Consider the following 21253-nt stretch of genomic DNA (forward strand, 5'->3'; position numbering starts at 1 on the left):
AATATTCACCTAAAATACTTAAATGTATTAGCATGAAGTTAACTAATATTTACAAATTACAAATTTGTAATAAACTAAAATAAAATAAATATATTTTAAAAAACTGTTAAATATTAAATTTACCAAATTAATTGAACTACTCAAAATTAAACTACAATTCATGGCAGTATAAAAAATCAGAGTCTACTTTTAAGCGCAACTATAAAATAAATATTACCTAAACAAAACATGGTTAATTTAAATAAAATTCAGTTATAAACAAAGTTTATGCAATAAGTACATTCTACTAAGAAACTTTTTAATAATTACTTTCAAACATTTAATTAAATAGATTAATTTTAATTAATGAAATCGTAGCATGCTCTTAGGAGCAACTACTTACTAAATATCCACTAACAAAATACTGGTTTATTTAATTTGTTCAATAACTGTTTTCAAACATCTTCACAAGCAACTATTTAGTAATTAATGTCGCGTTGCATAATAAACAGCATTTTACGCAACAATTCTTCATTGCAATTTAAATTTCGAACTCGTTGTTTGTCTTAATTTATGGCAAGAACTTAACTAAATAGCAGCTGGCATAACAGTTTGGTAAATAATGAAATCAGTTCGGTGTTTGTTTTTGCAACTTTCGACGTGCGAGTGCAAATTATGATTTTCACATTAGGCTAGGTCAGGGCTCTTTGGCATCTAGTTGGTTGTTCAAATATTTATGTTAGTCAATTGCCATTGTTGAATGTTGTTGAACAACAATGACAGCACACAGCGCACAAAACAACAATTGAAAGCGACATAAACATAAATAAATGTAAATCTTGACAAATTTTTTACGCGCTATTTTGCGCACACACAAAAAAGCAATTTAAGCGATTTTTTGTGGTTGTTGTTGTCGATTTGTTTACACAACAATGGGAAAAGGCAATGCCAGCTAACAAGTCGAGCAGAGATAATAAAGTAACAGCAGAAACAACAACAACAAGCACAGGCGCAATAATAACAAACCATAATAACAACAACAAGGAATGAAAAAAAAAGCAAAACACAACAAAAAACGCGGCATCATTGTTTCCATAGCGCGCGCCTAAAATTATGCAGCACAATATTTATGTACGCGAGCCAGGCAAGTGGACAGAACAGAGCAGAACGATCGACCAAGCGAGCGAAGACTCAAACCACAACCAACTTTAATAATGGGATTGAATGCAGGGCAGGAGTGTGAGAGAGAGACATAGAGCGAGAATCGACAGGAGGACAGTAGGCAACTTAATTAGGTTAAATTAGACACACAGCCAAACAAAGTAGGCGAGCAGACAAAAAAAAATATGGAAAAATGCGCGGCAATTATGCGGCGGCGACATAAAAATAATTAAAATTATAATAAGCCCAAATGAACTAAATACAAAAAAACAAAAAGAAGAAAGTAAAATGTGAATATAAAATACAATTATGCCTTGCGCTTTCAATTCTTGCTCTTCTCTTTCTCTTTCTGATGCTGTTGACATTTTTCGGCATATTTTTTGTTTTTAAGGTTCTATTTTAATTAACCGCAACCGCAGCGCGTCTAAAGCTCTGAAGTTCCTAGCTCAACACAAACAACAACATTGACGAGAATAACAACAGCAATAATACAAAATGCTTGACAAATGTTTGAAGCACGCAAAGCGCTTCTATTTTTATGCCTAAAACACATATTTTATTTTTACATTTTTGGTTTATTTTTTTTACAATTTATTCAAGCACTAAAAACTCTTGCACTTGTTTTTTTTATACGTTTGCTTCGTTTTCTTTTCTCTCTCTCTCTCTTTTTTGTTGTTTTGTTGCTTTCTTTTGTTATGGAACGTACAAAACTAACACGAAATAACTTTTAGTGCCCGCACACGACACTTGTCCAGCCATAAGTATGTATGTGTGTGTGCGTGTATGCGTGTGAGCCACTGTCAGTCGTTGGTTTTTTGGTTTCGGTTTCTCGGTTTTGGTTCTGGGTTTCAGTTTGGACCGCGCGCGCGACAAAAACGACGTGCGTTCGTTTCGGAGTGCAAATCATAACTAAAAAAAATTTCCACTTCTTGTGCGATTTCCTAGCACGCCATCCAGTGGCCAAAGATGGAACTACGCTTGCAGTGGACGTCAAAGCGCAGGCTTGAGAATTGCACAAGCAAGCGAAAAAGAACTGCACTACGCACTTCGGCTGCTGAGAGCGAGCAAACGCGCTCTCTCTCTCTGCCTCTTTTCGCTCTCGCTCTTTGAGCCGCCCACTCGGGCTGCAGTTGTTTCGTTTGCAGTGTTCCGCGCTGTTAGTTAACAGCGCAGGCAAGAAAGCTTTTCTTCGCTGCTGTTAAAATACTGGGAATTTTGTTGGCGCTCAATTTGCATGAAGCAAATGGGTTTAAGGCAACTCTTTTATTAGTTTGAGGAATGTGAAACAAATTTAAATTAAATTTAAATTATTTTCTAATTTATTTAAAATAAATAGACAAAAAAAAACTGCTAACTACACTGCTAAAATTTATATTTATTAAAGTTTTTTGTAAGTCAATTACTAGTCTAAACGACAGTCTTGGTTTTCAAATTAATCATACGCCTCATCGCACAGCAGACACATAATTTCTATGCACACATTTGTTGATCTTTGTGCTTACTTATTAAGCGCACAATTAATTGCTTTTAAGCTCACATTGCACAAATGCACACAATGCAGAATAAAAAAAAGAAATTAAATGTATGTAAATTTTACTGTCAATGGGAAAACCACTTGAAAATAAATACATATGAGAAATTATCACAATATTTAATGAACCAACAAACCGAAAAGCCAACTGTAACAGCAGCAGCAATAAAAACAACAACAACAACAATAACAACAACTGCAACTGGAACCCGCATTAAATATAATGCATGATATATGACTTTATCTATTGAATGCACACGGCGGCGAAAAATTGCATAGGGAAAAATGTCAGTCAGGGAGTGTGAAAAGTTCAAAAACTGGTTAAAAATGCCATAATTAAATTTTCTACAGCACACAATTAATATTTTTTAAATTGAAAGCAAGAACCCGAAATGAAGTGGAATTATACCAAATGCAATAAAAAACTGAAGAACTGAAAATATAAATACATTGGGCTTTAATTAAGAGTCCAATCATTTTATATATAAGTATAAATTTATTGCCGGTTCAACTGAAGCATGCAACATTGGTGCATGCAACAACACTCCAACTGAAAAGTGTCGTCTCAACTCGCCATTCAATGCTGCAAAATCCACTTCGAGCCATACATATGCAAATTGTGTGTAGAAAAAAGGGAATGCAGAAAAAAAAAACGAAAACCCTGCGCTGACCGAAAAGCATCCTGGGCAAACAACAGTTGTGGGTCAATGGCATTTAACTTCATTTTGTGCTTGCACTGCACACTTGGCTAATAGTTGTGTGTGCTCGTATAATAGACGGACGAGGATAAAGCTAACTTGCGCCACATCAAAAGCGAATTGAAATAAAATATTAGCTGGAATATTGAGAGACATAAGCTGAACAAGGAAAAAAGAAACAGGAGAAACATCCGCTACAGATCTTAACTCAAAGAAACCAAAACAGTTGTTAATATATAACAAATTAATATACCGAAAAATACTAAAATATACCAAAAGCTGTACTTTGCACATAACTTTACAACTAGATTTTGAATATATATCATACAGTTTTCAACATTCTAAAAATATACCAAAAAGCTACAATAAATATATTTACATACTACTATATACAAAAACACTAGAGAATATAGCATAGAAAAGGTTTTGAATATTCCGAAAAAATTCTAAACAATATTCTTTGTATATTAATATTTTGCGAGATATAATGCATGTCATAGCGTACAAAATATAGCAGATTGTTAAAGAAAGTATTGAAGAGAATACAATCAAAATATTTGAATATACCGAAGAATACTAAAATATACCAAAAGCTGTATTTCGTACATAACTCTACAACGTTTAAATTTGTTATATATAATCAAATATTACAGTTTTAACATTCTAAAATTTACCAAAAAGCTACAGAGAATACAGCATAGAAAAGATTTTGAATATTCCGAAAAAATACTAAACGATATTCTTTGTATATTAACATATTGCAAGATTCAATAAATGCCATAACGTAGAAAATAAAGCAGATTGTTAAAGAAGAGAATATATTAAAAATATTTGAATATACCAAAATTAATAAAATACTAAAAAATACAAAATATATAGCGTACAAAATAAAGCAGATTGTTAAAAAAAAGTAATGAAGAGAGTACATTAAAATATTTTAATATACAGAAAATACTAAATTATGCTAAAATAATACTAAATATATAGCATACCAAATAAATCAGATTTTTAATGAAAGTAAAAAAGAGAATACATTAAAAATATTTGAATATACCAAAATTATTAAAATATACTAAAATAATACTAATTATATAGCGTACAAAATAAAGCAGATTGTTAAAGAAAGTAATGAAGAGAATACATTCAAAATATATGAATATACCGAAAAATACAAACACATACCAAAAACTGAATTTCGTATAATATACATTTAAAAATACTAGAGAATACAAAATAGACAAATTTTTTAAAATACCGAATGAATACTAAAAGCTATTCTTAGTATATTGATATGATGCAATATTCAAAATATGCAACAGCGTACCTGACAATTTAAGGATCAATATTATCTACTTTGTAACATATATTAACAAAACAACAATATGTTAATTATAATTGGATATTCAACATAAAGTATTAGTCATCTTGGCTTTGCATCGCATTTAATTATACAACAGATCCTACTTGAACTCACTCTAAAGTCTTCTCTCAATAGATCACAACAAGTTGAACAGAATTTCGAATTGAGTTTCAGTTGCGGCATCTCAATCAGGTGAGACTCGGCAAATGCCCAAAAGGCCCATAACATAAAGCAACTTTGACTTGTCGCAACTTTGCAGCTGTCATAAAAATGCGCCACGGTCTGTTGGGATTCAGACAGTTTGGGGGCGTGGCACAGCCTCTCCAAATGGCACATAAATTAATAGAAGCTGTTGCTTGGTGCAAACTTTGTTCCTTTTTTTTTTGTAGCGCATACTTAAATCAAAATAAAATACATTTCTCTCGCGCAGAAAAGTTGTGCTTCGGAGTGCGTTTTCGTCTTGATTTTTATTGATTTATAGCGTTAATATTTTTGCTTTAATGCGTCAAATAAATTAAATTGTCTTACGCACCTTTCAGACAGCAGCCGAGCAGCGGGGCGAAAGAAACTTTTTGCTGCAGAGAAAAAGGGGGAACAAATGCATAACTTCGATTTCAACAGCAAATAAATATTCATAAAAATATATTTTTGCACTCTCAAAAGCACTTTGCGGGCGGATCTTTGCACGCCGCAGCAAAGCAGGAGACGAAGAAGAGAAAGAGAGGGACAAGTGCTCTGTGCCAAGACACTGAATTATAAATATTCATTTATGCTAAGCGCCGACGCGTGAGCATTTGCAGGTGTCTGTGTGGGCGTCGGACCCCGCCTCGCCCCCTCTCCTTCAACTTGTCTCCATCTCAGGTTACGTTTCTTCTGCTGCTGTTTCTTGCTGCGTGTTGTGCGCTTTGCGCTGCCACCACAGGGCGTATGATTGATTTAATTACCGCGCAGTGCCAGTTGTCAAACAACCTCAGACCCCCAAAGGCAGCCATTGAATTTACAGCGAATTTTCATATACAATTTTTTGTATTATTTATTTCTCTTTGCTTTTTTCATTTTGTTTGTCGCCCACGCAACCTTTTGCTTTTGCCAGCTGAGCAGCGCATATAAATAGTCTGGCGATGAAAATTATTGAAATGTTTGCTGTCAAGCAAACGAACTGCGTACATTTCGCATGTATTAATATTCAGCTGTCATTTTTCCACCGAGAAAATAGCGAAAAAATAACACCGCAGTGAACTTCAAGTCTATCAAAGTTGGCTAGCAAATTTGACCAATAAATTTGATTTTTCCTAGTAAATGCAAAGTTTAAACTTAGTGATTTTTATTTCCTTCAGAGTTTTTGTAACCATCGCTCTATACAAAAATATTATTCTCCTCTATATTTATTTATTTTGAAGTGCAGTTCTCTTGAAGTAAATAAAGTGTTGAAACCTGCTTCAATTTCTTAAAGTAAACAGATTTTACACCCACATTTAAATGATTTCATACAGGAATAAATTAAATTCATTAAATAAAGAAAAGTTCGGTATGTATGCATTAATATTCGGTTCTCATTTTCATAAAAAAAGCAAACCAAGTAGAAAGCTTTAGTCGAGTGTGTTCGACTGTGAGATACCCTATTTGAGTAAGAGCAAAATAATTCTGTAAATCTATCGAATATTACTACAAAAATACTAAAATATACAGAATAATATACCGCAAAATACCTGAATGTACCACATAATATACTGAAAATTACTAAATATACCAAGAGCCATATTTTGTATATCGATGAAATACTACATTCATAATATACCATGGAGGTCAAAAATATCAGAACATACCAAAAAATATTTCAATATATACCAAATATTGTATTTGGTATATTTTTGAAATACAATTTTTGAAATATACCATAGAGGACAAAATATACCATATTGTCAGCCAATGCAGCTAAAACATGATTGCATTTGGAATAATTTGACATTCAAAAGTATTTCTAAAATAACTTTTACAATTTTATCCCATAGCAATAAAATTCTCAGGATCTATGTATTCATAAAGAATATATATACTTTAAAGGGTCGGATATAACTCTTTCCACCTGTTACATAAATTTTCCGGAGGTACAAATTTATAATACCATTCTACCCTATTGATAGCAGATATACAAACGAGAAAAAGAATATATTAAAGCCAACTTTTACTCTAACAAAATTAACTATAATATTTGTACTAATAAATTAGAAATATATTCCGTGAAAATACCAATCTAAATATGATTCTAATTAATTTACAATCGATTTTTTTTTTTCAATTAAAAAAGTCTGCATTAAAAAATGTATTTTTTTTCAGAGAAATTTCCGATTTTAATACCAACTTCAATTATGTTTTAAATTCAAGTTGCATTTTAGTTTATTATACCCGCTACCCATAGGGTAGAAGGGTATTATAACTTTGTGCCGGCAGGAAATGTATGTAACAGGTAGAAGGAGGCATCTCCGACCCTATAAAGTATATATATTCTTGATCAGCGTCAACAGCCGAGACGATATAGCCATGTCCGTCTGTCCGTCTGTCCGTCTGTCCGTCTGTCCGTCTGTCCGTCCGTCCGTCCGTCCGTATGAACACCTAGATCTCAGAGACTATAAGAGATAGAGCTATAATTTTTTTTCGACAGCATTTGTTATGTTTGCACGCAGATCAAGTTTGTTTCAAATTTTTGCCACGCCCACTTCCGCCCCCGCAAATCAAAAAAATCGAATAACAAGTGTAATTTTAAAGCTAGAGCTACGAATTTTGGTATATACAATAACTACTGTAATAGTTATGATTCCTGAAAATTTGGTTGCGATCAGATAAAAATTGTGGAAGTTATTAAGGAAATACTTTTGTATGGGAAAAACGCCTACTTACTAGGGGTCTGAGTTGCTTTGGCCGACAATCTGGCACATTGTGCCGTCTATGGTATACTTTGAATGGTGTACTATATCGATATACCAAATATACCATTTGGTATATTTTTAGTATTTTTTTTAGTATTTTCGGTATATTTTGAAAATTATACCGCAATATTTTGCCTTTATTAAAAATGGGTAGCGGGTATCTCACAGTCGAGCACACTCGACTGTAACTTTCTTACTTGTTTTTAGATTGCACTTTGCAATGCAGAATTGTGTTTGTATGTGCTTCATAAAAATTGCATTATTGACATATTTGAAATTGCAACTTGCAGCATAAATACAAAAATTGATTAAGCTTTCTTCTGCAATCAACGAGTGTTTGCCTAATTTGAGTGCAGCAGCTCAGCTCTTTAGTTGTTTGTCATTGAGTGTGTGTGTTGAGCTTTTTATAAAGCAAATTTGAAACGCATCATAATGCTATTTAATAGCATTTGTGTTGTTCTGCAAATTGTGCTTTGTTTGTTGGCAAATTATCAGGATGAGTTTTTCCCAGAAAATTGTTTATCGCATTTGTCTCGGTTAATTGTGAGCAAAGAGATCCGGGAATGCAAACGCAAACGCTTGAAAATCTTATCTTGTTTCGAAATTTATGCGTCAGCTACAGTTGCGATTGTTCCGTTCCAGTTACAGTTCCAGTTGTCGTCGGTATTGTTGGTGTTGTTGTTGTTGGCTGAGCTAAGCGCTAACGCCCGCATACACATAATTTCCGTTTTCCTTTGTAGCGCCCACAGCGGCGGCAAACAAACAAGCGGCAGTCGTACTTCATGTAATCAACATTTTAATTGCGGAAACGGAACTCACACACGCACACCCACAACCACACATACACATGAGTGTGCAGACAGAGAGAGAGAGAGGGGAAGAGGAAGAGTGCAAGCATATCTGTTACACATTACGCATACGCAATGTGTGGCTGTTGCTTTTGAGTTGTTTTCTGATTTTTTTTCTTTCGTTTTGCAGGTGTTGCATCAATCGTTGTCTGCATTAGTGGGAAAACATTTCTCAGCGAATTCATTACATCAAATGCACACAAACAATATATACAACGAAGAAAGTTTTAGGCAATTTGCCAGAACAGAAATCCACACACAAGCATAATATATACATATAATAAAAACGAAAACGAGAGCAAAATATTCCCAAAGCATTTGCTGCAGCTTGTAACGAGCTCTTGACTGCATTGGGAAACACACAAACTGAACTTAAACGAATTTGCGAATATGCAGCAACAGCAGCAGCATCGACATCGACATCGACAACGTCGCCAGGTGAGACGAGTCCCAAAAAAAAAGAAAAAGGAAAAATGTGCACACATAGATAGATTTCTCTGGGCGGAATAAGAACGAAACACTTGAGCGACAATGGCAGCCCCGAAACTCGTTTTGAGCGCACATTCTTTTCCCTCGTCTTGTGCTTCGCTTTTATTATCCTTCTGCTGGCTGCCGCAGCAGACATGATAAATTCTCTTTAGTATACGGCATACATGAGTGATGATATTAACCAACACAACAGGCCAGAGCAATGAAGCAAACAGGGCGCAACTGGCTGCCAACCGAGCAGGTATTGCCGACAGGACAAGTTGGGCAACTTAAACGAGACTAGTTCAAGAGAGTGATACACTAAAAAATACCCTAAATGCAAGGTGTATTTGTCTTTTCATTATTGTTGTGAAAGCATATATTTTAAAAAAAGTCGATATATTTCAACTTTATTTTTTCATGTGAATTTAGACTTCGTTTAAGCTATAGGGTTTAAAAAAGCAAAAGAGTTACCCTTGAATAAAAACAAAACAGTGCGGTATTAATTTTAAAATATAATGTATTAATATACCGCAAAAATACTAAAATATAACCAATGCTGTAGGTGTATTGATAGAGTAATACATTAAAAAATACCATTGAGTGTAAAATGCTGCATTTGATATATTGATATAGTACTACATTAAAAAATACCATTGAGTGTAAAATGCTGCATTTGATATATTGATATAGTACTACATTTAAAATACCATTGAGTGCAAAATATACCAAATATTCAGCATCTAAGACCCCTAGAGAGAAGACGATTTTTTCCCATACAAAAGTATTTCTGATCGCAACCGTTGTAATACCTTTTACTCCTTTTTCATAAGCACAGAAAGAAGGTAATATAGTAAAAAGAATTTAAAGATTAAAAAGATGATATTTAAATACACAATACTACTGTAACTGAATCTCAATGATTTCAAATTAACGATCTTATCTTAGCAATCTTTTGGTTAGTTGACATTAAGTAAAGAAAAAGTTTATGCCTTGATTAATTCATTACACTTTTTGTTTGATTAAACATTCATTTATTTCAATTGTCTTTCGTTTCTTTTCTGAATTAATACAACAACTTAAACATGAGTTCCCAGAAGCGTAGACGAACAAAAACGAAGCAAAAGCTCAGCGTTTCATCCTCATTGAGACTCACAAGTCTTGCTCTAGACACCGACTTTACAGAGATGAAGTTGGAGGATTTTACCACTGCGAAGCCATCAAGTCAGCTTCGATCCTCAAAATCAATGCAAAAAGTCGGGGATGTACCAAAGGATAAAAAGAAAAAACAGAAGGCGCGAGTGCCAACTACGACAGAGATAGAGATCAAAGTAAATAAAACGAATAAAGTGAGTAAGAAAATTAAACCCAAAGCGAATACAGCGAGTCAAGAAAGTAGTGAGACTCGAACGAGTAGAATAAGTACAGCGAGTAGACAGAGCGAAGGAAGTCGAAATAGCCGGGAGAGCAAAGTGGATAGCAAAGCGAGTAAAGCGAGCACCAAGAGCAAAATGAGTGAGAACAGCAAAGAGAGTAAGGAAAGCAAGAAAAGTAAAGAGAGCAAGGAGAGTAAAGAGAGCAAGGAGAGCAAAGCTAGCATGGAGAGTAAAAATAAAAGTAGTAGAGAGAGCAAAAGTGATAGATTGAGTTTAGGAAGCGGCGTTCGAATGACGAGAACGAGTTTGGAGCGATTGCAAAGCAGAGGAAGTCGATCGAGTTTAATAAGTATATCGAGCAGAGAGAGTTACGCCACATTACAAAGTCGAAGCAGTCAGTTCCGCCGATCCTCGACCATATCCAGACAGATAAAAGCCTACGCAAGTGCTCACGCGATAAAGAGCAGAGCTACCACAGACAGCAGTCAAATGTCGACTCCGAAGAAAACCAATCGTCGCATGTCGCCGATGAGTCCGCGATCATTGACACTCGTTGAAGTTACACCGCTGAGAAAAGCTAAGAAATCGGAAAAAGTGGTGGAAGAAGTAAAGCCAAAACCTGTCGAGGAAGATGAGGAAGATATTTTGCACTTTGATGATACGTCGGAAACGTCGCTAGTCGATACCAAAGAGTACGATGAAGAAGCCGAGTACATTGCTTTACGCAGATTAATGATGGAGACGCTAACGATGCCCGATATCAACGAGTTGTCCGAAACGAGTTTACCAATAACGCCCAAAGAAGAAGTACAACAAATAAAAGAAGTGAAACAGAAGCAAATTCAACCACAACTAGAAATTGAAGAATCTTTAGAAACTGAAGATGTTGAGGAAGCTGACGAAGAGGAGGAATCTGACAAAGAGTCGATCAGCTTTGCTCCAGTCAGTCATCACTCGCTGAGTTTCCTAAATCTTTCCAGTCTGAGCTCATCTGATCATACGCTCTTCATGGTGCCATCTAAGCAGGATAATGATGAGTCGATGTTCTCGAATATTACACAACAAATGAACGCAGTTAAGGTTCGAGGCAGTCAGGTGGATTTTGTGAATGCCTCCGATGTGGAGAGTCGCAATCTCATCAAAAGTATTTGCCTGCAATTTATGGAGGAGGCCATCACACGCACTGTCGCCATGTGCGAGGCCCCCTCCAGGAAATTGCTGCAACGACTTGATAAGCTCAAAATGTGGAAAAAGTTGCGTAAACTATTCATTCACATCACCGATGAGAGCGCACTCCGAGAGAAACTCTTAAAATGGACAACCGAGCATTTTCTGAGGAAAAAACGTTACGTCTTTATACGCAAATCGAAAAAGAAATTCGATGAAATCAATTATCAGCGTTTTCACAGTGCCCTCGTTGAATTGGATAGACATCTGGAAATCGAACAGCAGACGAGTGAAAAGACTGAATTCCAAATATCGAAATTGAAGCAACAACACATAGAAAGGGAAGAGTATTGCAATCGTCGGCTGACTGAATTCGAGAGCATCGTGCGAGAAACTTTACTGCACAACGATAGTTTTGTGCATCTGACGAGCTCCGTGGATAATCTGCTGACGACAATGAGCAAAGTACGCAACGAAGTCTCCGATCTGCGACTGGAACTGCTTTATGCTCAACATCGATTTGCAGATATGATAATTGTAAGTGTTTAAATAGTTAAATTTATTTGATGTGCACAGTAGACTCTACTTTTGAAAATGTAGAAAAGGGTCTATCGATGTATAAAGTATAGAGTATATTCTGAATGAGTGTCAAGTCCATTTAGACCTGTCCTTGAATTGTCAATCTGCATTAACATTAAGATCTCGATGCGAAACATGGAATTTTTTTCATATATATGTACATATAGGACATTATGTTGTGTCAGAATTTAGCTTCTCCTTTATAAAAATAAAAGCTTGTAACTTACCAGGCATTGAAAGTTGAACGTCATACATTCATGCTTCATTTCGATTGCAACACACCTATAATAAACGTAAGGGAACAAAAGTTATTATAAAATTCCAAAAAAAAAAACTTGTAATACATATTGATTTATAAATAATGACGATAGTGAAGGGTCTTTCTTACTTGGCATGCAAAGAGTAAATCTTGATATTTTATATGGTAAAAGAAGGGTCTTCTACTGTCACAACTTGATATTAGCTTTCTTGTTGTTGTTGAAACAGTTTAGTATTAATAATAATAATAATAATAAAAAAGAAGATAACTGGAAAGTAAAGGGTCTATTACAGCCAAAACTTGGCTTTATCTTTCCTTTTCAGTTCTCTTACCTTTGCAGTATTAAATATGAAAACTTATAAAGTGAAAAGTCGAATACTATGAAAACTTAAGCTTCCTTAAGGCTAAGTATTTGGTATTAAATGTAGTATAATACAAACAATCACATAGAAATTGGGATTAAGCTCGGAGGAGTCATGAATTTGGATAGGCAACTAAAAGTAAAGGGTCTATTACAGCCAGAACTTGACTGTAGCTTTCATATTTCTTTTTTTTTTTTAGAAATCCGAGGAGCTGGAAGATCTGGGAGACGGTCTGAAAATGCGAGAGTTTCTCATTCGCCAAGCGGACACGCAAGTGCTTACCTTGAAAATTGAAGGTTAGTCTCTTGAAAATGAATTCATTAAATATTATTACTAATTATATTTGTTTATAGAGCGAAACAGTGATCTCAATCGCCTGCATACGAAATGCAACGATGATGTTCATGCTTTGGCCCATTTGAAGAACAAGGAGCACATGTGGCGCAATACACATGAGCGTAATGTGAAGCATCTGCAGGACTGCATCGATAGGAATACGAAATTTCGCGAGCAGATTTATCGGGGGAAACTCGAGCATAATGCCATCAGTCGAGAGATAAGCAAATTGAGATTCGACGGCGGTCTCATGCAGTATCCGGCGTTGCTTGAAGACTTTGATCAGACTGTCAGCGATTTGAATGCAAAACGCAAATCGGTCGAGAAGCTGCGAAACACGCACAAGAGTCTGCTTAATCGCATTCGTTTGGCCGAACAGCTTGCTGACGCGGTGACTAGGCGAAAGAGCATCAAATCAACGGGGAGTATCCGAAAATCAGCATTATTAGAAGCCGCCGATTTAGCCAAGCAATTGCGAATCAGCGCATTATCAAAATAATTAATATTATAATCGTTATATTAATTATATAATTATTTATTCACTTTTTTATAATTACGCGTTTTCTTTCTTTCCTTTGGTAAAGGTAAGTCAATGTTACATCTCTTTTAAATAGCCAATTTAAAATCTAATTATATTAATATTTTCTTCTCTTCTACGGTTCAGGGCAAAATTTTTTAGTTTGAATGGAATAAATAAATTAGGATTTTCATTTAAAACATATTTTTCATTCCTATTCTTTTGTGACCTAGTCATATATTTAAAAATCTATTAGATCCCTATTCATATCTTTCCATTGTCTATTTATTTTTTCCAAAATGCTGCCATAAAAAACCTCAGAAAGTTAATTTTTATAAGTTTTATTCTATTTTTTAATGTACTATTATATTATTCAGTCTTATATACAGAGAAATCTATTTTGTGGACAATTTTTTGATGCTAGCCTTTAACTATCTTTTTTAGTTCTGTTATTTTCTGTTCTTTGCTGCCATCATAAACTTTTTATATCATATATCCTACATTTTATGCTTTCTCTTGCTAAACAATACTTTTCGAATTTCATTCCCCGTTTTCTATTTGATTTCGCTTTATCCGTAATCCGTTGCATCTACCTTAACGTCTTTGGTTGTAATGTCGCTGTGGAGAACTGCAATTTCCTGCCCATTCTTGGCCCAATATCATAATAAGTGCCACTCTACTAAATACATAATAACAACGATAGCAAAAGCTGTCATGGCCATTGCTCGTACACTTCCTTCTCTCTCTCTCTTTTGTTCTCTACCTATCTCTTTCTCTTTAACTCCCTCTCTCTCACTCTGGCAACCGCACAGCGGGACATGTTCTGCCTGCTCGCATATAGAAAAGTCATGTTTTGCATCTTTTGGCAGCTGCCATATATCTTGGTAGGGTAACCCAAACAAGACTAACAAACATAGTCAACTGCACGCACACACACATGCACACACACACGGACACACACACAAGCCTACACAGGTGGCAGCACACTGTCAGTGTATTAGTCTGTGGCCAGCACTAACGACAGCTACAAAAACAACAGAGTTAAGAGCACAAGGAGTAGTTGAAGAGGACAAAGAGGAGAGGGGCATGAGGTAGGCTGGGTGCCACCTCAGTGGCAGCTGCATACAGATGAGCAGCAGTCAGAGGAAGGGAGAGAGAGAAAGAGGGAGAGAGAGGCAGGCAGGAAGGAGGCAAACCAACGACGTGGACGTCTCCTTGGTATGCACAATTCATGTTGCACTTAAGCAGCAACAACAACGAGAAGAAGGGGAGCAACAACAACGTAGAGAAGAGAAGTAACAGCAACAACAATAACAACAAGAACAACAACAAAAAGTGAGTTTAGCTGCTGGAACAAGAAGTGGCGAAAACTAATAGCAAAGAAGCTGTGCCGCCAACGGTGGCATGCAACCAGCCAGGCAGCCAGTGTGGCAGCCACAGCAGGGTTAATGGCAAAGGTGCTGATGCTGCTGCTGCTGCCGCTGCCCCTTTGACCCCCCCCCTTTACCATGCCGTTGACCCAGCGTCGTCTGCACTCCTTTCTTTCTTTTTTTTACCTTTTGCTCAGCTCGTTTACTTTTTTTTTTTTCGTTGTTTTTCACGTGTGTTTGGCACGCATGTTGCAAGCGCTTATCGCCTTCGTCAGCATGGGGCAACCACTCACCTTGCAGGTGAAGGCGGAAAAGGAGTGGGAAGAGACGTTTTTGGTTTTACTTCAGTTTGGCTGCTAAGACGAAATGCCGTTAGCTACGAGTAAATTCGATTTTGCACTTGAGCCGCTTGCAGCTGAAGCAGCAGAAGAAGAAGCAGAAGCAGCAGCTAATGCAGCCAACGACCTGCCACATCAGCCAAATGGCCACGACCACGCCCCAAAGGCAACACACTGCCTCTTCATACCCTTTAGCTCTTCCTCCTCGCCTCGCCTCACCCCACAAGCTGACAGCACATTTTCATGTATGTGCTATGTGCTAGCTGGCCAAGTGGAAGAGGTTTCCTGCAAAAAATGCTTAAGCTAAAACTAAAACTAAAGGCTAAAGCTAATGTGCTCTGCACACCACAGCGAGGGCAGACAGAAAATTTGTCAAAAGGTTTAAGGATCGGACAAGAAAATACCAAAATTTATGATTTGATATTTCAGATATTCAAATGATTATAGAAAACCGTAGTAGTTATTCAAATGATCATAGAAAATCATATTAATCTTATTACACTTCGTTATTTCAGTTATTCAAATGAACATAAAAAACCGAATTAATCTTATTATATTTCGTTATTTAAGTTATTCAATTGATCATAAAAAATCTTAGTATTCGCATTTAAAGAGAAATTTAAAATAGAATTCACTTTAGCAAAGAATTCAAAAAGAAATAACTAACACAAAAATACAAAATCTATTTTGAAAAAAAGTGATAAAAGAGTTTATTAAAATTCTTATTAAATATTTACGTTGAGCAAAGCTAAAATCAAACTATTATTTAAGACAGATTCCCAAAAGAAAAGTCTCACTTATAATCTCTCTTATAATCTCAAGATACAAAGAAGAAAAAGAAAAGTAAACTTTATTGTATAACCAAATAGATTATAAACTTTCTTAAAATTCTTTATATTCATATTCACACTCAGAAAATTCAGACAATTTATATCGCAAGATTGAAAAGATGAAATACAATTGACAACTTGAACATAAGGGAATATATAATAGAATTGATTAAACAGAAATACAAGTAAAGATTATAATCAAAGTCAAAAACACATGACAAAGAACTAGGGAAAAACCTCAAGCAAGCCGAATCCTTCAGTCGCTTGCTCTTTGTTTTGGTGCAGCCTTTCTTGCTAATAATTATCACTGCTTTTCTCATTTTCCACACTTAAATCGAGAGAGAAAAACTGAGGCCACATTCTACCAAAAGTAGGATCTCCAAAAACAGCCACACTTTGAACTTGCATACCAAACCTTCCACTGCATTACATATTCCCCGACACACTTTATTAGAAATCTTTGTCGCATTGATTACTTTAATTTGAGACAATTATTTTAGAGAGATTCCCAAGAGCAAATGCAAATGCAACTCTGATTAAATTTTCGACGATATTCCTTGACTTTATGTCACCCATTTTCATTTCAATTACAAAACTTATTAAATTGAAAAAAACATGACAAACTGTTTATTGGCCCCTCGTCCAGCTAGCGGGTATTTGGGCTTGGGGCGTCATTCGCAAGTAAAAGCAATTTCAGGTACTCAGGACGACAAACAATTTGCATATGCAATGCACGTTCGTTTCATTTCGTACAATTCCGTTCAGTTCGGATCTTCAATTTACAATTTGGATGCGACTAAATACGTATCTATGCGATCTATCTATAAACCAATTTCCGTAGCTAAAGCAAAAACATATCCGATTCGTTGTTATGCTCTTGTTGTTGTCGTTGTTGTTGTCTCGTCGCGCTCAATTAACACAGTGGCATTTTGGCGCATTTCCTTTTCATGCGCCATTTTGACGATGACGATGATGATGATATTGCATAAGTGTTTCCGCCATTTTGCAAATATCAAGCGTAGATTTACATGCAATTTGATTAAGCACAGCACACAATTTCGTCTATGTTTTAAATATTTATAAATAAATGCAACTATTTTGACTGCTGCTGCATGCGGCGTCAACAGGCACGCATTCCTCCCATTCCCCTCGATTCCACTACCCACTTCACTAACCCAACTGTAACCAAACATCCAACTAGTCAGCCAACCGACAAACCAACCAACGAAGCAGCAAGCAGCAACCAAGCAAGCCAACCAACCAACTAGGACGTCATCCGTTCCCGTTAGCGACGCTGCACGCCACTTAAAGCGAGTCGCAGTTTCCTCACACACACACACACACACACACACACACACACACACACACACACACATACACACACATGCACACACACATTTTGAGTAATAAACTCATTTCATATGCTGACTGCTTTTTCATTTCAAACTTTTTGTGTTGTGCCAGTGTTTGGCTGTGTTGTGCTTCTTGTTAGCCGAAGCCCGAGTCAGGGAAATGGCCCCAAATGATATACGAGTTCAACTCTCTCTCTCTTCTCTTCTCTCTCTCTTCTCTCTCTAGTGTAGTTTCTAGTTAACCCTTTTTTTTTTGGTGTATCATACTCTATGTATTATGTTTTGTTTCTCTGCCGGCCGGCTTGCGGGTTTTCATTCCAACAGCAACAACAGCAACGAATTATTAAATATGTATGCATGTAAAGTTGTTGTTGCATTCGGAGCACATTTGTATGTTTGCAGCGTTAAATGTAGGTGAAACCAGCTGTCAAAATGGCTGACACAACGATAATGAAATTTGCACAGGCCACGTCGTCGCCCCTCTTTACTCTCTTCTCACCTGCCCCCACTCGACAACTAAACTAAACACGTTGAGTGACATCTTAATAAAGTGCTCACTCGTTCAATTAAATGCCCTCTAGCTGCATTGCCTGCTGCCTTATAAAAATGCAAAATAGACACACATACGAGTATTCAGACAGAAAAAGTCAGTCATTCAGTCAGTCGGTGAGTCGGTCGCTCAGCTAGTTAGTTATTTAGTCAGTCATTCACTCAGTCAGTCAGTCAGTCATTCATTCAGTTAGTTAGTTATTTTGTGTCTGTCTGGAAAAACATCTTCCCCCCTTTCGTCATTTGAATGTTGTTCGCCATTCAACGATTGACAGTTGCCAAGAGCTCTACAAAGACGATGCATGTAATAAAGTATCACTTGATGTCGAGCGCTTAGAATTTGACAAACTTACATATATGTTAAATAAGCTTTTATGGGTCTTCAAACTAAGTTTTATTTGTATATTTCCATGAATTAGCATACGAGTTGCATTTCTTTAAATTGTGATTTATATTTTTAAATTACCATTCAATAGGATTTCTTTAAGTTTTTGATGTTTTACAAATAAAGTATATTAAATATACAAATTAGCATTGAAGATGAATTCTTTAAATTTATTCAGTTCTATAACAGTTTTTATATAAGTATTTATTGCTTAAATATTTCATTAAATTTATTGAGTAATGAAAAATGTAACTGCTGTTTTGTTGTCATGTTTAAACTATCATTGAATGTAATTTCGTTAAGCTTATTGTAGACATAAAGTTAATATACCCGAGATTTCTTGTACATACAATATTAACTACAGTATTATCATTTCCTTAAAATTGTATTGCGAAAAGATAAAAATTAATCAAGGCATTCAAATAATTCTTCTGTATAAGTTGTATTGGCTGTCAATCTAGTATATTTCGTCCTCTATTGTATATTTAAAATGAAGTAGTATATTAATATACCAAATATAGATTTTAGTATTTTTGCGGTATATTAATTTGGATATATTTTATATTGTTTGGTATATTCCAGTCTAGTAGTATATCAATATACCAAATATACTTGTTGGTATACTTTGGTATTTTTGCGGTTTATTAATTTTGTGGTTTATTAATAATACTGCACTCTTGTGTTTTTATTCATAGCTTTATATAGCTTTCTTAGTTGCATAAATAAACATTTGTGGTTTTTTTTTCATTTTTCATCAAATCTAACCTCACTTGAAATATTATATTAAAATAACTATTGAATAATGAATCCATTCTTCAAATCTAATACAAGACTTAATTAAATAATCATTTGTGGTCTTTCTTCTTTAATATAACATGAATTAGAATTGCATTGCACTTCTTTAAATTTATTATGCAATGAAAAAGTTAATTAAACATACATTTGTGGTCTTACTTCCTCAATTTGGCTTTCTTTGCATACCTATAAATTATAAAAGTTAGCATTGAATAGAATTTCTCTAAATTAAACAAACAAAAATCAAATTGTTTGTATTGTATTAGAAAAACAAATCAATCTGTTTGACTTTCTTCATCTTTATGGCAATTAATTTATCTTTAATACTTTACGTATTTATAATTGAAATTATTTATCGCTATAGATGTGAAATGAGTGACATTTAAATTATATATGCTCGCGATTAAACTTATCAATAGCAATTAATAATAAGAGACAACTCTTTGAGTATTTTGTGGTTTAAATAAAAAGATAAAACTTTTACTAGATTTGAAGACAGACAAAAAAGATTGTAAAGCAAGGGAATTTCGACTCCCTCATAGTCCAACACAAACAATTCTTTAATGAAATTAAATAATTTATGGCGACTTTTTGTAAAATGTGCAGAACACAAGTTTGTTGGCCACATTCATGCACCTGCGGATGGTTACCTATAACAGATTATTTAATTTATTGCGTTTTATTGAATTATTTCGAGTTGGCTACTGAGTGTTTTGTGATGTCGGCTGTGTTTGAGGCTTGCGGACGATGTTTGTGATGTTTATCGCTTGCGACACAACGTAGAACTCAATTATCGCTAATTGAATTCGGCTTTGTTGTGTGGCAAATTGAATCATTTAAGGTAAATCTGCTTTATTATTTGCGCTGTTCCGCTTCTTGTATTCAGTTTTCCTTACTTTTTTTTTTGTATTTTTATTTATTTTTTTATTGTTGCGGAATTACTGGGAGAAACTTTTGAGGGAGGGGAAGGGGAATGGCAGACGTCAGAGCTGGGAGCTTCAACCGAGTAAAGTGCAAAAGTTGGCTTAACAAAACTTTGTCATGGCTGCAGCCAAATAATAAAAATGAGCAGCAGTCGCATAAAGTGCAGCAAATGCAAAAACTTCTGCCACTCGCTGGACAAACAGCAGCAGCAACGGGAACTAACAACTGTCATTGCTACTTGAGCTTAAGTTGAGTATTGGACTCCCCTCCAACTTGAAGCAATAAACAATAAAACACTAAATCAAGCGTATTGTCTATATATACAGTATTTGTGTCTGCCACAGACAGAAAAAGAGAGAGATAGAGAGAGAGAGAGTCAACTATGAAAATTGGCACATCAAGCGTTTTAAGCGCAACTCGTTTATCTTGGACGGGGTAAGCGATACGCCTGCATTATCCAAGCGACAAGCAATTGAATCGCATTACAAGCCAAATAAATTTCACGGCAACCTCACGAGCAGCTGCTTCGCCATCACCATCACCATCAGCTTCAGCTTCAGCAACAGCTTCCCCCAATAGCTATAGCTTGAGCTTCGCCTCAGCTTTAGCTTCAGCTCACAGCTCACAGCTACGGTTAGATATATAGCAAATAAATTTTCCTATACTTGTACAAACAATGAGACATTCTTGGGGCTTTCCTCAGCTTGTTTGTCTCCTTGTGCCGCTGGGTAACAAATAGTTTGAGTTCAATTTCAAATCAATTGAGAGGTATACAATTTGCCAGCGTTTTGCGAGACATTTCAATAAGAATTATTTGCCGGAAATTCTACAAAATATAATTATAATAGAAGAAATAGTTTCTACTTGTTCCTCAACTTAACGAATTTGTGGTGAAAGCGATGCTTTAGCAAAGGAAATTATAATATACAAGATACTTTTACTTTGATTTTGTTCGAATTTTGCGACGAAAGCGATTATCTGAGCAAATATAGTAAACTATATTTGGCGAATTTGTAGTGAAAATGAAATGCTATCAGAGCAAATTTAAAATGTTATTATAAATAAATATAAGATATAGTTTTAACTTCTATATATAGACAGTGGAAATTTATGGGCGAATTCGGTGTGAAAGCGATTCGTTA

At 35.3% G+C, this 21253-nt stretch overlaps 2 protein-coding genes across 5 annotated transcripts in view; one reads left to right on the top strand and one right to left on the bottom strand.

Moving 5' to 3' along the window:
• LOC133850357 (uncharacterized) overlaps window positions 1–12353 on the bottom strand; it is a 57792-nt gene extending 45439 nt beyond the window's left edge. The window contains exon 1 of one of the 3 annotated variants that reach the window (XM_062286434.1): window positions 1856–2046. Coding sequence is in view for 1 of the 3 variants with exons in the window: in XM_062286443.1 (XP_062142427.1) it covers window positions 12322–12349 (28 nt within the window). In the remaining 2 variants the exon portion in view is untranslated. Of the gene's footprint in view, window positions 1–1846; window positions 2047–12321 lie in introns of those variants that run through there. The other 2 variants (XM_062286425.1, XM_062286443.1) reach the window with 2 other exon arrangements.
• Window positions 9968–13604, top strand: LOC133850342 (coiled-coil domain-containing protein 96). Of its 2 annotated transcripts, none has more exons than XM_062286413.1 (3): window positions 9968–10321; window positions 12915–13011; window positions 13069–13604. In XM_062286413.1, exons 1-3 carry the CDS (start codon window positions 10058–10060, stop codon window positions 13548–13550), a joined length of 843 nt encoding a protein of 280 aa, XP_062142397.1. In that variant the 5' UTR covers window positions 9968–10057; the 3' UTR covers window positions 13551–13604. The 2 variants fall into 2 exon arrangements, with proteins under 2 accessions (XP_062142397.1, XP_062142389.1); XM_062286405.1 differs by having other exon boundaries at window positions 9969–12052.
• The last annotated feature ends 7649 nt before the right edge of the window (window positions 13605–21253 follow it).

Source organism: Drosophila sulfurigaster, chromosome 2L, assembly GCF_023558435.1.
Source record: "Drosophila sulfurigaster albostrigata strain 15112-1811.04 chromosome 2L, ASM2355843v2, whole genome shotgun sequence".
Lineage (NCBI taxonomy): Eukaryota > Metazoa > Arthropoda > Insecta > Diptera > Drosophilidae > Drosophila > Drosophila sulfurigaster.